We start from the raw sequence: 14,041 nt of genomic DNA, 5'->3' as shown, positions 1-14,041 counted from the left end.
GCAGTAGCAGAACCCCGAAATTGTTACAGGCGGTGCCCCCTGGAGGAGTTTGCTGGTAAAAGGTAGAGCACCCCAGAAAGGTGCTAAAAGTGGGGTGAAGCAACAGAAGTAGATAAGGGAGCCGCACACGGGCGCGAAGGGGAGCCCCAGGCGCCCCGACGCCAGAGAAGAAGCTGTGGACAGCGAGCGGGCCGGGCCGCAGCAGAGGGCGTCATGATGGCGTCTGGGCTTCACGGGCGCCACCACGGCAGAGGCCAGAGTCCCGCCTTGTCCGGGCATTTGTTCTGGAAACGTTTCATCAGGCCTGGCGGAGAACAGGAGACCCCGAGACACAGGACCTTGCCCAAGCGCGGCCTGGAGGAGTCGGGAGACCGCAGCCAGGCGTCCAGCTGGAGGGCCTGAGCGTGGCCGCCTGTCGGGTCGCTCGCCCGCTACGGTGGCCCTGCCTGGTGCGCTGGGCTGGGCGTGTTGGCCACCACGAGCCTCTGCTGGGGCCTGTGCTGTGTTTGTGAGTCGGATCCTGGCCAGAGCCTGGCTGCCCGGTGCCCACAGCCGCAGAAGACGCCCGCCCAGGCATGCTGGGGAGCGGAACTGTGCAAGACGCCATCCATATAATGGTCTCTGTGCAGGACTGGACACGACCGGACACGACGCTGGGTAACGCAAGCGGCCATTATTGGCCTCGGTGACCCTTGTTTTCGCGGCCTGTTAAGCAAATCACCGTGCTGTTGTCCTGTAAGCCTGAGAAGTGTCGCCCTCGTGCGTGCAGGTGAAGAACCCAGACAGTCACTGGGCAGCGGGGCCTTGGCCAGGCTAGTGTCCCCTGCTGCCCTGCCTCACCGCCCCCTGGGCTGCTTCCCTGCAGGAAGGCTGCACCCGCAGACCCGCATGGCCAGTCGGAGCCTGCCCCCCAGCCCCCCACGGAGGAGCCGCCAGACCTTCCTGTTTACTCGAGGCCCCTCTCGCGCGGCTGGGAGGCGACAGCCTTGGCCTCCTCTGCTCCCCGCTTCCTTCCTCTCCCACTTCAGCGCCTCCGGCCAGGCCCTCAGGGTCCCCGAGGCCAAGACTTAGGGGCACAGTCGGGGGGAGGGGGCATCTGAGGCCAGCTCACCAGTGGGGCCCACCCAGGAGCCGCCTCTGAGAGCCCGCGGGCGTAGAGGTACCCACCCTCGCGGGCCCTTAGAACACCCAGCACCTTGAGGCCAGCGGGCTGCCAGGGTGTCCCACAGGCGGGAAGTGCCACACCCACCTCTCCGCCCACCCTGGGGACGCCCCTGCTTCCCCACCCCCTCCTGGGCTCCTGCCACCAAGCGGGAGGCAGGGCAGAGCCAAGCCTCAGGGCCCAACCCAGACCTGCCCATCAGTCGGTGAGCAGCTACTGGAAGCTGAGTCTGGCTCCTGCCTGGTTTGAGACCGAGGCGAGAGCCTCACCTGCCCCTCGGGCTCCCCCTGAAGCAGGCCAGTAGGAGGCAGCTTACGAGAAGGGCAGAGAATCGAGAAGCAAGTTAGGCCGCGCACCAGGAAGCAGCCCGCTCTGCAGGACACGAGGGCGGCGCTCCCGCTGCCCGCAGGCCCAGAGCCCGGCCAGGTCCGCGGTCACCGAGGCCGAGAGCAGCCAGGGGTCCGGGACGGATCCCGGCCGGGCGGAAGCCCGCGGCGGGCAGTGGGAAGCGGCCGCGGATGAATTTTCTGCTTTGACTTCCGAGTCCATTTTTAATGCTCAGACTCTTGAGTGTGGTTACACTGAAAACGTCCTTTTTCAGAGCCACACTGAAGCCCTCCAGGAGGGGCGCATTTTCTTTTTTTCTGTATCTGTAATCTACTTTTAAGCACTTTGGCCAAATAAATAAAAATACTTTGGCCAACCAGGATGACAATGGAGGGTAGAAAAATATTATTTAACGTGGTGGTGGGTGGGTGGGTGGGTGGTCATTATATTATTTTCTCCAACTTGTAAAGAAATTTTTCCTTTAAAAACAAAACTTGGGGTTCTCCTTAGTGACGCGAGGGGTTAAGGAGCAGCACTATGCAGCTGTCTGAAGCCACTGCAGCAGGCCAGGGAGGGACCCCCAGGGCGCAGCAGACCTCTCCTGTCTCCCCACTGCTCCCCTCAGCAGTGTGTTTCAGTGGATCTGCCTGTTCTGCTCCCCACTGTCTCTGGTGAGTTCTTTCACCCCACCCCCTTCACCTCTGGCCTGTACCCCAATTCTTGTATGCATAAATAAATAAACCTGTAAAATAAATAAGTAAATAAAAACAAAACTCTCTCAGGGCCTCCCATGGCCAGTGGGTGCCGGGGTAGGTTCAAGGCCGGTGGGCGGCCCCGCCCTCTCCCAGGCCCAGCTCAGCCTCGGCAGGCCCCCGGCCCGGCCCCCAGGCCGCTCCCCTCCTATCACTCAGGGGCCCTGCTGGCCCCCACCAGACTCCGAGTCCCGCAGAGCTGTTCCTCGGCCTCCCTCGGCCTCTGTCTCCAGGACTCCTCGGCCTCTCGAAGCCCCCTCACAGCTTCAGCCCAAGGAAGCTCCTGCCACAGGGGCCCTCCGGGCTCTGTGCCCTGCGCTGCCCAGATCTGGTCTCGGGGAACAGGTCTGATGGCATTTTGCACCCCAGGGCCCCCACTGTGCTGGGACCAGTGTTGCAAGCTCCACAGCTGCCCTCAAAAGTGGCGGAATGGACCTCGCAAGGGAACCCTCAAAGCAAGGTCTGCGGGGTGAGGACGGAGGGGTGACTGGGGCTTTTCAATTTTGTTTTTTCTCAAGCTGGTTTTTTTTTTTAAGATTTATTTATTTGTACATACAAAAACTGGGGTGCAGGGTGAGAGGATTCACCAGAGACAGAGTGGGGAGCAGAACAGGCAGATGGACTGAAACACACTGCTGAGGGGAGCAGCAGGGAGACAGCAGAGGTCTGCTGCGGCCTGGGGGTCCCTCCCTGGCGGGGATCGAACCCATGCTGCGGTGGCTGGGACAGCTTCAGGTGCTTGCTGTGACCCCTCGTGCCCCCAGGGAGCGCCCGCAAGCTGTTGTTTTCGCAGTAATTCTGTAGTGAGTAGTTTGGAGCAACTTAGGTTTTCGTAAACGGGGACACACTTGCGCTGGAGAAGCCGGCGAGAAGGGTGAGTTTGGGGAAGGGTGGCCCAGCTCTGCCACCTTTGGGTGCCTCCCCCTGAACCTCAGACCACCCCAGAAACAGAGGTGAGCAAGTGTGTGTGTTTGTTGGACGTGACACAGGGACCCCAAGGTGGGGAGTCTCGGAGAGCTGGGGGTTCTCGGCACCTCCCTTTTGACCCGGGGAGCCAAAGACCAGCCGCAGAGGCCCCGACACCCTCACTAGCATCCCTTGACTTTGTGCTCTCTTTCCAGTGGGCTCATCCCTCATGACTTAAATATGTTTACTTTAAAGGAAAGTTTCTCTAACTAATGGAAGTGGAAAACCAGCCGCTTTTGTCAGAAGGGGACACGGGACCCAGAGTGGCCGTCATTAGTGCTCAAGGGGTTGTATTTGAGCCACTGAGGGTTCTCTTGGCCCCAAGGGGCACGCACTGGGCGTGATGAGGGGCTGAGGACGTGCGAATGCCAAGTGGAGCCTTTCGGGGTGATGAGATCAAAATGGGAGAGAACAGATGGGGGTTCTGGAGCCCCTGCTCCTGCACACCCCACGAGGCTGCTCTGGCCCCCACAGGTATGGCAACTGACACCCCTGTCCAGAGCGTCCGCATCCCAACCTTGGGGTCGGAATGTGGACACCGAGCTTAATTCAGATTCAGAAGTGAGTTCAGGAAGGGCAGGTTGTGACCAGATTTCTCCTGCAGGTCCCGTCTCCCCAGAGAGACCCCCGACCCCAACCGTGGCTGCCTCTTCCCATCCAAGTTCAAGGTCCCTTTCAGACCCTCAGAGCTTCTTGCACCAAGAAGGCCAGTTTGCTGCCCACTCAGCTGGCCGGTCTGTGTGCCCCTACTCCTAGGAGGCCCCACGCCCCAGGCCCCGGCTGGGGATAGTAGGCACGGAGAACACACTCAGAGAGATGAGGGGTCAAGGGCACCCCAAGAGGAGGCAGAGGAACCTAGGCAGGAGCCCAGCTCGGCTTGAACACAAGCCCCCAAGAGCTGGGGTGCTGCCTCAGTCTCCCTGAACCCCCAGGGCTAGCCCGGCCTGGACTGAGCATGTACTATGTAAGGAAGAGCCTGGGTCTTCCACCAGACCTAGAGGGGGTGCTGACGGGCCGAGGAGTCGGGGAGGAAGGGGAGGGCGGGGGCTGCGACTGCCAGCCACACCACATGAGTCAACTCCAATGGAAGCAAAGAAAAAGGAGTAAAACCGAACGTCCTTGGAAATCCCTTTAGTGTTCAGCTGTCCATGGAAACAGGATAAAGCGGCTTCCTCTGTCTGTGTTCCAGCCGGGCAGGGTGGAGGCACTGAGCTCAGGCCAGGACGCCCCGAGTCAGGACCGGGATGAGGCGGGGCGCTGAGCTGAGGAAGGGGCGCCAGCCTGGCTACTTGAGGGCGTCCAGGTGGGTGCAGACCTGGGTGAAGACACTGTCCACTGTGCCTTCTGCGTTGACCTGCGGGGAGATGGGCCTTGAGGGTGGAGACTGGATGGGGCAGATGACTCCCCCAGAATCCTGCCAGAGTGGGGACAGCACCCCTCAGAGAGCCGCAGGGAAGCCAAGGCCTGGAGCAGAGGGCAGACTTAAGGCCACAGCCAATAGCGGTGGCTCAAACACCCTGTCTCCCCGGGGACCAGCAGGGGGCGCCCCCGGTCCCCAGGGCCCTCCCGCCCCGGCCAGCAGGGGGCGCACCTTGCGCACGATGCCGCGTTTCTCGTAGAAGGCGATCACCGGCTCTGTGGCCTTGTAGTAGGTCTCTAGCCGCTTCTTGATGGTTTCCTCATTGTCGTCCACTCGCCCGCTGGTCTCTCCGCGCTTCAGGAGCCTCTGGGTCATGGTCTCGGGGCCTGCGTCCACGTACAGCAGCAGCGTGGGCTGTCCGATCTGCGAGGGTGGCTGGGTTACAGGCGCCCCACGCCCGGCCCCTGGGCCGCTGCACCCCACCCTCCCACCTGCGAGGCTCCGCCTGAGCCCCGCTCAGACCTCCTAGACCTCCAGGGCAGCCTAAGGGGCCTCCGGCAAGCAAATCTGCCCTGCTGCTGCCCTGCTCAAAGCCCTTCTGAGGCTGCCCGGACCTGGGGGGTGGGGGAGAGGCCAAACTCCTTACCCCCCTACAACCTCCACTTGAGAGAGCACCTACAATTGCATTCTCTGGGGACGCGTCCCCACGTGGTCCGCTCCATGCCCCAGGCCCCCAGGACTGCCCCTTCGGGCCCTCTCCTTCACCCTGGAGGCCTCTGGTTACTTACCTAAGTCTCTCCCAGCCCCGCCAGGAGCCTGGGGGGTGGGGGTGGGGGTCAAAGGGACAGTCGTCTCTCACCTAGGGCTGAGTGAAGGGGTGAGGGGCTGCTGGGCTCTGGGGGGCGCTAAACAAAGTCACTGTGGATGGAATAAGCATTTGTCCCAGGGATGACGCAGAAGGGAGACCCGCAAACCTGCGCTCCTTCGGTGAGGCCCCGGCGCCCCCTGGTGTCCAGAGCCCAGAAGACCAGGCGATGGGACCCGGAGCCCACCACGGAGCAGGCATCAGCTCCCGAGGGCGGGGACTTTCATCAAACCTGTTTCCTGATGGGGCCTTGAGGGTCACAGGGACACCTCACAGCTAGTGTGGGGGGGGGGGGGGGGGGGTCAGGATAGGCAGTGCCCTGGGGCCGCCTGGCATTGACCACGGTGTCCACAGCCTTCCTAAAGGAAGCCCAGCCGAACGCCAGTTCACACATCCGGAAACTGAGGTCTTGCAGCCACTTAGAGGTCAACAAATAGCGTGTGGACGCCACGGAAGGTGGCCCCGCCTCACAGAGTGGGAGTAGGGCTGGAGCTGTGGTCCTGTCCCTGGCCGCTGGGATGCCCCGTCCTCCCTGCAAGGCCCGGAAGGAATCCCTCCAAGAAGCCCCCAACCACCCTTCTGCCTCTCCCCACTGGGCATATGTAGGCCCCTCTGGGTGGCCGGTGACACCAGGGATTTGCGTGTACATGTGTGCGCCCCTGCGCACGGGGCCACCGTCTGTGCCCATGCCTCGACCCGCGCCTACGTGCACATGCCTGGGGCCCCCACACGTGCCACTGTCCCATCGGCGCCCTGTGAGCGGGCACACACGTGCTCTGCGCATGTGCGCTGGGGGCGGGGCCCCCACCCCGCAGGAGGTTTCCCTGATGGTGCCTGGAAGCTCAGACCCTCATCCTCAGTCCCCTCGGTCCAGCCAGACGCGCTGAGCCGCAGCAAGGCGAGCGCCCCCTCCCGGGCACCGCAGGCCGGGCCAGGCTGTCTGCCCTCTCCAGCAGCCCAGACCCCACAGCAGCCTGACCCTGCCAGCCCTGTCCATGCTCTTTCTGGCTCTTCTGACCATGTGTTTGTGGGGTGCAAGCTCCACTCTTAGGGGTGCATTCTCTCCAGTCCCCCTGCTCCCCTCAAGGCAGCTGTGGCCTTTCCCGGGCACGTTGAGCTTCAGCCAGGCAGAATGAGGAAAGCTGGAGGCCTCGTGCGCGGGTCACAAACCTCAGGCCGGCGAACTCCCAGCCTGGCGCTTCCTCTTCATCTAGACTTTTCTTCTGCAAAGACTGCCAGACAGTCTTCCCCGGCTCCTTAACAGCACCTCCTTGTTCTCTAGCTCACACCCCCATCAGCATCCTTTCTTGCTGGGCGCCCCAGATCGCTGGCCCCCCAGAATGCAGGCCCCCCCACAGGTTGCTCCTTACCCTTCGCTCAAACTCCTCCCCCTGCTGCACCTCCCGAGGGTAGCCGTCGATCAGGAAGCCTTTGGAAGTATCCACCTTGGCCAGCATGGCGTCTCGGAGCATGTCCAGCACCGTTTCCTGGGGACAAAGAGAGACGGTGGGGCCATGACCCCCTTCTGGGGCTCTGTGTGTGCTGGCCCCGGCCTGAGCGGCCTCTGGCCTCTGACGGTCCCAAGCAAGCCTCCCTCTCAGGAAGCCTTCCCTGACCGGTGCCGACTTGGCCAACCCTTTGGGTCCTTCCCTCACTCGCCCGCTGCTGCTGTCCCGGCCCTGTGGACACAGCAGGCCTCCGCGCTGTCGGGAAGCCCATGACAATTTATCCAAGTTGTGTGGTCAAAGGGGGGGACTGGCATATAAAATCGGGGGGCAGGGCAGGGTCTTAGCCAAAATCCAAAGAGCCAGGGAAGTCAGGAAGCCGAGGAGGAGAGAAGATTCCCGCAGAATGGAGTGTGATCGAATGGGGGGCAGAAAGGCCAGGGTGCTGGAGGGCGGACAGCTGGGGGCAGGCAGCCTGGGACTGAGAGGTTGGCAGGCCACAGCCCCCGAGGCCCTTGGGGGCTTCTGGAAGGAACTTTTTGCCAAGAGCAGTGGGGACCCATAAGGGGCTGAGCCAGCCTTGCCTGTGCCCCTGCCGGCTGGTGCCTGCTGGGGCCGCCGCGCCCCGCCCCCCGCCCCGCCAGGGCCCACTCACCAGCGGCACCAGCTGCCCCTTCTCCATGATCTCGGACAGCATCTTGCCCCTGGCCGAGCCAGAGCTGACCTCCGCCCGCAGGAGGTCCCCGCTGGAGAGGTGGGTGTAGCCGTACTTCTGGACAATCTTCTCACACTGGGTGCCCTTCCCCGAGCCAGGCCCGCCTGCAAGCGCCCACCCGTTCAGAGCCCAGCAGGGACAGTCTGCCAGGGTCACCCAGCCCAGGAGGGGCGGAGCTCGGGGTGCAGCCCCAGGCCCGGGCTCCCTCCCTGCCGTCACCCGCTTGGACTTACCCACCACAAAGATGATCTTGGTTTTCTTCAGCTTCTCTGCGGGAGAGAGAAGGGGGAGCAGAGTCAGCCACTCTCCAGACCCAGCAGAGCGGCTCTGGCGCCTCAGGCCTGTGCTGGGCCCAGGCAGAGGGGCGACGCCCCTTGCACTCAGCAGGGCTGAGGGAATCCTGATGGGATTCCTGGCAGAGGGACCAGCGGAGGCCACAGGCTCCACTCGGGCTGTGGGGTGACCGAGGGACTGGGGTGCCCACCCTCACGGCCCGCCTGGCGTGGGCCCCCTGGGGGTCACCTCTGGCCCTCGCGTCTTCTGTGTCCCGGGGGCCAGCCGAGCAGCAGCCCCCCATGGCGCCGTCCTGCAGTCCCCGACCCTTCCCCGCCCGGGCCCTGGCCCTGCCCGTTCATTGCCTGCCTTGCCTGGGCGGTGCGTGTGGAGTTGGCGACCACAACATAGGTTGCCCTAGAGATGGTTGCCAGGGAGGAGGGCTGCGGTGGGCACATGGAACCAGGGCCCAGAGGGCTGGGCGCCAACCTCTGCCTTGCCAGCTCTTGGAACTCAGTAAGATCGCAGCCCCGCCAGACGGGGAAACTGAGGCCCAGAGAGGCGGGGGCCTGATCCAGGGGTGCTGGAGCTGGGACGTGGGGTCCTTTTCCCTGACTACCCAGCTTCCCCCTCTCCTACAGAAACAGGGCGTCCTCTGCGTGACCTTAGGAGATAAGTCCCGGCCCAGTTTGGTCCCCTGCCCCGCCCCAGAGAGCAGTGGGCTTCGCAGCTCCAGGGGCTCCAGGCAGGTGCCTGTGATAAGCAGTGTCTGGGCAGGGGAAGGTGGCAGGCTAGTGTCAGCTGAGGTGCAGGCCCCGGGGTGGGAGGGCTACGCCAGCTTCAGCCAGGCCGCTGGCTCCTTTAAGAGCTGCCCAGTGCCAGGGATGGGATGGTGGTGCCACCAGGAGGTGGGCCAGCCAGCTCTCCGCCCACCCCACGCTGCCTTCCAGGTCCCAGCCCAGAGGAGCCTGGAGGACACAAGACATGCTCGGGCCACCCCGGCCACCCCCACGGGAGGCTGGGAAACGCCTGTGTGAGGCTCCGGGTAGTGCCCTCGGGCCCTCCTGGGGCAGCCTCCCCTGGCCAGAGCCTGCCCTGGCCCAAAGGCAGGGATGTGGCTCTATAAATACTGCAGGAGGTGAGCGGGAGGCCCTGGGAGCTGAGGAGGCCTCTTCACTTCTAAAATTAAACGTGGAGCTGGCACGTCCCGAGGGTGCTGAGGAGGCGGCCGGAGACTCCCAGACAGGGCCCTCCGGCAGCGCCCGCCCCAGTGTCTCCAGGGCGCCTGTCCCTGAACAGATGGACACACCGAGGCGCAGACGGGAGCAGGGACAGAGCGGGCATGGAGCGGGCCCCCTACCTTCCATCCTGCCCGGTCCGGGGAGCTGAGTCAGCGTCTGCAAGACAAGGGCACCGGTGGGCAGAGGACAGGGCAGCCTGCTCCTGCCCCCTCCAGGTCCCACTGCCTGCCAGGCTGGAGGCCGGGGAGGCCGGGGAGGCCGGGGAGGCCGGGGAGGTTAGTGACCTTGGAAAAGTCACCTTCCTCTGGGCCTCTGCTGCACGCCCCCCCACCCCAGCCCTCCTGTTCAGCTCCCCTCCCTGGAGGGCAGGTGGTGGGGCAGGGTTGAGGGGCATAAACAGTGGCGCCCACACCCTGGCCAGCCCGAGACAGGCGTGGGTCCCCGAGGCCCAGCACTTTGACAACGCTCCCCAGGCAGGAAGCCGGCTGCTGGGGGTGGTGGGGGGAGGCCAGAGCAGTGTGCCCGCCTGAAGGGATGCCGTGGGCCGAGGGGTTGCACTCAGGGGGACACAGCCCTTCACCATTGTCAAACAGGGGTCCCCAGCCTCAACTTCCACTCCCCCCAAACCCCCTCATCCCTGAGAACTTCGCTTCATTCTGTCTGCTGAAGGGAAGAAGCGTGATCGTCTTCCTCAGCTCTGCCTGGGACCCCCCCACCAGCCCCATGAGCTTCCATGGTCCCCAGGCCTCCCTCAGCCGCCCCTTCACTCTTCAGGGCTCAGCCTCCACTCCCCTCCAGACCGCCCCAGAGCCACCAGCCACGCTCACAGCCATTCTTTTCAACCCTTAACCCCCGACTCTCGGCCAGCATTCCTCCTGCCTGGGACCTCCAGAAGGGCCCTGGTCCCCTGGACACCCTCCCCATCAGCCTCTCTTCCCAGCCCCTTAAGGCCCAGGTCAGGCCTGGAGGCCCAACCACGCCCGGGTCAGCATGACACCCTCTCCCACACCCACCTCCACCCGCACCCCCAAAGTCCTAACCTTCTCTCCCCCAACTTCTCTCCAGCCTGTGTCTCACCTTTCCTTGTTTAGGGTGAAGTGCCATCTGTATCAGAATAAGTCATTTGTCTGCTTAAAACCCCTCCATGTGTGGCCCCCTTGGGTCCCCAAATTAGGCCTGGGCCCCTTAACAGAGTCCCAGTACCCTGGCTCCTGCCACCCTCTGCCGCCTTATCAGCTGTGGCTGGAAAAACTTGTAGCTCCTACACTCAGCAGGATGGTGCCCCGCCTCCGGCCCTGCCAGAGCCCTGCCAACGATGAACGATGAACGGTGCCTGGATACCTTCTCCCCAAGGTGCTTGCTTAGGACACAGTTAGGGTGTCACCTCCTTCAGGAAGCCTTCCTGGACTTCACTCTCCACTGCCCTCTCTGAACTCTACCCCCTGGTCACATGCACCACACACTATGCTGGACCCCTGTGTTGTACTCAGGCCTGAGTCCCCCCACCAGGAGCCTGGCTCCTTCTGAACACAGGGTCAGGGGACCTCCCTCCTTGGTTGTCTGGGGATGGAGCTGAGGCTTGGGGCCTTGGAGAGAGTTGCTCCAGGACCTGGGAGGGGGGCAACCCTGGGTATGTATTTGCTGCTGCTTGGGGCTTAGCAGCCAGTAGGCCCTGCAGAAGCTTTGCAGTGGGCGCCTGAGGTAGGACTCCTAGCCTCCTTCCTGTTGGGTGTCTGGAGGAGGGGTAGGCTCCAAGGCCCCTCAGCAGCTGGCTGGAAGAGGGGGCTGTCCTCAAATGGGGGACAGCTTCAAGTGATGCCCTGAGGGGTGACCTCCCTCCTGCTCTGCCTCGCCCCCTCCCAGTAACCTAAGCCCCCATCCTGCTGGCACCTGACACTTCCTTGGTCCAAAATAACTTGGACTGTGAGGGGGCCAGGGACCCAGGATGGAGTTGGGTTACGGGCTCAGCACCCAGGCCTTATAAGGCCCCCAAATCGGGGCCCCAGCAACTCCCAGGAGGACTGGGTGGTGCTTCCAGAGGCCTGGGGAGTCCCAGAGGGAGAGCAACCTAACCTCAATTGCAAGGCCAGGTCTCCCAGCTCCTGACAAAAGCAGCCTTCCCTGCAGTTGGTAACCAACCGGGGGTCAAATCCCAGGTCCAGGGCGGCCGCTGTGTGACCTTGGGCAGCTGGTGTCCCTCTCTGGGCCTGTATTTTCAGTCCTGTACTGCTACTGCTGAAGAGTCCTGCGTGCTCAGGCAAGGCTCCACGGGAGTGCCCATCCTTTCAGGAGGCTGGGGCTCAGGGCCAAGTAGCCCAGGGGTCCCCCCACCTCCCAGCACAGTAAAGTGATGTGACGGAACAGCTCCGCAGCACACAGGCAGCCCTGGCCAGTCCTCCCTGCAGAGAGTCTGGCCACAGGACCCCTCCCCGGCCTCAGCCCTGAGTGCCAAGGGCAGGGACCTGGAGCTCCAGGAGTGCCCGCCCGGACAAAGGGGTGACTGTCTGGGAAGGTGGGAGGGATTGCCACACACACACAAAGACACACACAGTGCACAAACACCCGAGCAGAGGCTGGGGAGCAACACACGGAGGTGCCCACAGATCACAGCCACAGACACACCGCCGCCAAGCCCCTGGGGTCCCGCGCACCGCAGCCCCCAGGCCCTGCGGCCCCCCTACTTCCCCAAGAGGGGCCCTCCCGCCACGCGCACAGACAGCCTCACGGGCACACACTGACCTGGGGGAGGGTGCGGGTGGGCGCTGGGGCCAGTGCGTGCCCTGCCTGTCCTCCCCGCCGCCTGCAAAGGCGACTATTTATAAGGCTGTCAGCGGCGCACGGCATGCCGGGAGCCAGCGCTCCGTGATGGCAGGCAGGGAAGGCGGGAGGGAGAGCAGCCGGAGGGGAGGGGTGCTGGACTGGAACCCGCTGGAAATCCGGAGCAAGACCGGCGCCCCCACAGCACCCCAGGGCCGTGCGTGCGCATGTGCACCGCACTCGACAGTCTGCGAGGGCTTCCACAGCCGCCATCCTGCCGGCACCCCCGCGGGGAAGGGGCGTCCCCGGTCTCCCTTCCGACAGCTGGGTCTGGGGGCCGAGAGGCTCTGTGCCCGACCCGATGGCAGGGAGGCCAGACGGGGGAGGGCGAGACGCTGGTGTGGATTTCTGGGGCTTTGCTGGCCAGACCAGCCCCAGCACGTCCTCAGGTCCTGCCCAGAGGACACAGGGCAGCGCCATCCTGCTGGAAGGCACCTTGCGGGCTCCCCTGGGACTGAAACCTCCCAGGTCCCGGCAGGGTGGATTGCGGATTATAAAGCCCAGCGCCAACCCCCGCCCCCCGGCGGCAGGCAGCTCCCAGATGGGGTCTTGATAACCCCGTTGGGGAGCACTCCTGGCACGCCGGACGCTGGGGGGAGCGGGGGGCTCAGTGCACCCCATGCTTTCCATACAGAGGAGGGTGAGAGCCCGTCTGTACACGAGCTTGCCTGAGATTCCAGAAAGCGGTTCTCCAGCCCTCGCCTGGAGGCAGCACCGAGCAGCAGGCGCTCTTGAACGGGCGAGGGAGCCTGGGACCCGCAGCCGGGGGAATCACGGCCTCGCCCACCTGTTCCAGAGACCCTGAGCTCCGCAGCCCCCCACGGTGCTCGGTTGAGTTGCGCATCTCTCTCTCCCGCGGGAGGTGGCCCGCAGGGGCCTGGGGCGGGCGCTGCCAGGAGGGAGCGCTGGTTTCCTAGCAACAGCCGCGCCGGGACCAGCTCCCCACCTGGGGCTCAGACAGGTCGGGGTTTCTCAGGACTCCCTTCCTGCCCCCACCCCCAGGGTAGCGGGTCCGGGCGCAGGCTCCGCCTGTCAAGCTGTCCGAGGCCCTCTTACAATCTGTAAGCGGGTGCTGGCGGGCGCTGGCGCCAGTTTTGTGGACAGCAAGGGCATATTGGTCAAGATTTCAAACGTGCCCTTTACTTTAGGGGCCCTGTCTAGTGCCCGGGCTGACGGAGGGACAGTGGCGCTACCAGGCGGGACGGGCAGGCGGAAGGAGCCGGGATGTCCTCACGGCTGGTGGGGCAAGAGCCCTGGACATGAATCGGAGCCAAACGCTGTTGGCCTGGCCCTGGGAGTGACTGACCACTCCCAGGGGTCTCCTGCTTTTCATTTTCATAGCTCTGAGATTGTGCTGTCTTACCTCAAACCCTTGGCATCGTAAAGTTGAAGTGAAGTGAAACCGAGAGGGGCAGTGACCACGCAGAAGTGGGGCCTTCCCTTTGAGGGGCTGCCCCCCCAGGCTTTTTTTTTTTTTTTAATACACGAGAACCTGCTGTTTTATATAAACCATCTTGACACAGATGGACCTTGAGGACAATGTCAGCCACAAGGGACAACAAAAATTAGTGTGTGATTCTACTTATTTGAAGTATTTAAAGTAGCCGAAGGAGAGGGGGATGCAGAGTCGGGTAGAAACAGAGTTTCTGATATGCAAGATGAAAATGTCCTGGAGAGCCATTTCACAACAGTATAAATATACTTAACACTACTACACTACCTACACTTAAAATGGGTTGAGATATGGGGGTGGAGTGGGGAATGGGATCAAAAACGGGGTGGGGGGGGAAGTGCACAGGATTCTGGTGATGGGAAACCCACTGGGATTACAACTGAGATGAAAAAAAATGTACAAAATGATGTAAAAATAAACTACTATATTATAAAAAATTTAAAAATGAAATAAATTTTACAAAGATAAAGAAAAAACTGGTTAAGATAAAAAGTTTTTTTTTTAACAATAAAAATAAAAAAAAATTAGGCCCTCGCAGCAGGTTAAAACACAGCACTGAGTAGCTAAAGCCGCCATGAGTTCGATCCCTGCCTGCCCCAGAGGTGACCACATGGCGCGGCAGACCTCTCCTGACCCGCCCGCTGCTCCCCTCAGCAGTGTACTTC

At 62.9% G+C, this 14,041-nt stretch overlaps 1 protein-coding gene across 2 annotated transcripts; it reads right to left on the bottom strand.

The window, feature by feature from the left end:
- Positions 1 to 4,323: 4,323 nt before the first annotated feature.
- AK1 (adenylate kinase 1) lies at positions 4,324 to 12,747 on the bottom strand. Of its 2 annotated transcripts, none has more exons than XM_012721592.1 (7): positions 12,711 to 12,747; positions 9,226 to 9,262; positions 7,826 to 7,861; positions 7,533 to 7,696; positions 6,803 to 6,919; positions 4,799 to 4,990; positions 4,324 to 4,561 (listed from the first exon to the last, which is right to left on the bottom strand). In XM_012721592.1, the coding sequence occupies exons 2-7, from the start codon at positions 9,230 to 9,232 to the stop codon at positions 4,493 to 4,495; spliced, it is 585 nt and encodes a 194-aa protein (XP_012577046.1). In that variant the 5' UTR covers positions 9,233 to 9,262; positions 12,711 to 12,747; the 3' UTR covers positions 4,324 to 4,492. The 2 variants fall into 2 exon arrangements, with proteins under 2 accessions (XP_012577046.1, XP_004677358.2); XM_004677301.2 differs by lacking the exon at positions 12,711 to 12,747 and adding an exon at positions 11,846 to 11,965.
- Between the last annotated feature and the right edge of the window lie 1,294 nt (positions 12,748 to 14,041).

Source organism: Condylura cristata, unplaced genomic scaffold, assembly GCF_000260355.1.
Source record: "Condylura cristata isolate star-nosed mole 26May11 unplaced genomic scaffold, ConCri1.0 scaffold00006, whole genome shotgun sequence".
In the NCBI taxonomy this organism is placed as follows: domain Eukaryota; kingdom Metazoa; phylum Chordata; class Mammalia; order Eulipotyphla; family Talpidae; genus Condylura; species Condylura cristata.
This window is presented reverse-complemented; position numbering and strand designations above follow the sequence as displayed.

Bases quoted from the DNA above. Each gene is read 5' to 3' on its own strand.
- AK1 (XM_004677301.2), bottom strand. From the start codon at position 11,950: ATGCCGTGCGCCGCTGACAGCCTTATAAATAGTCGCCTTTGCAGGCGG. The intron at 7,697-7,825 runs GTAAGTCCAAGC...GGGCGCTTGCAG, and splicing joins CAAGATCATCTTTGTGGTGG to GCGGGCCTGGCTCGGGGAAG. The intron at 6,920-7,532 runs GTGAGTGGGCCC...CTTTGTCCCCAG, and splicing joins AGGGGCAGCTGGTGCCGCTG to GAAACGGTGCTGGACATGCT.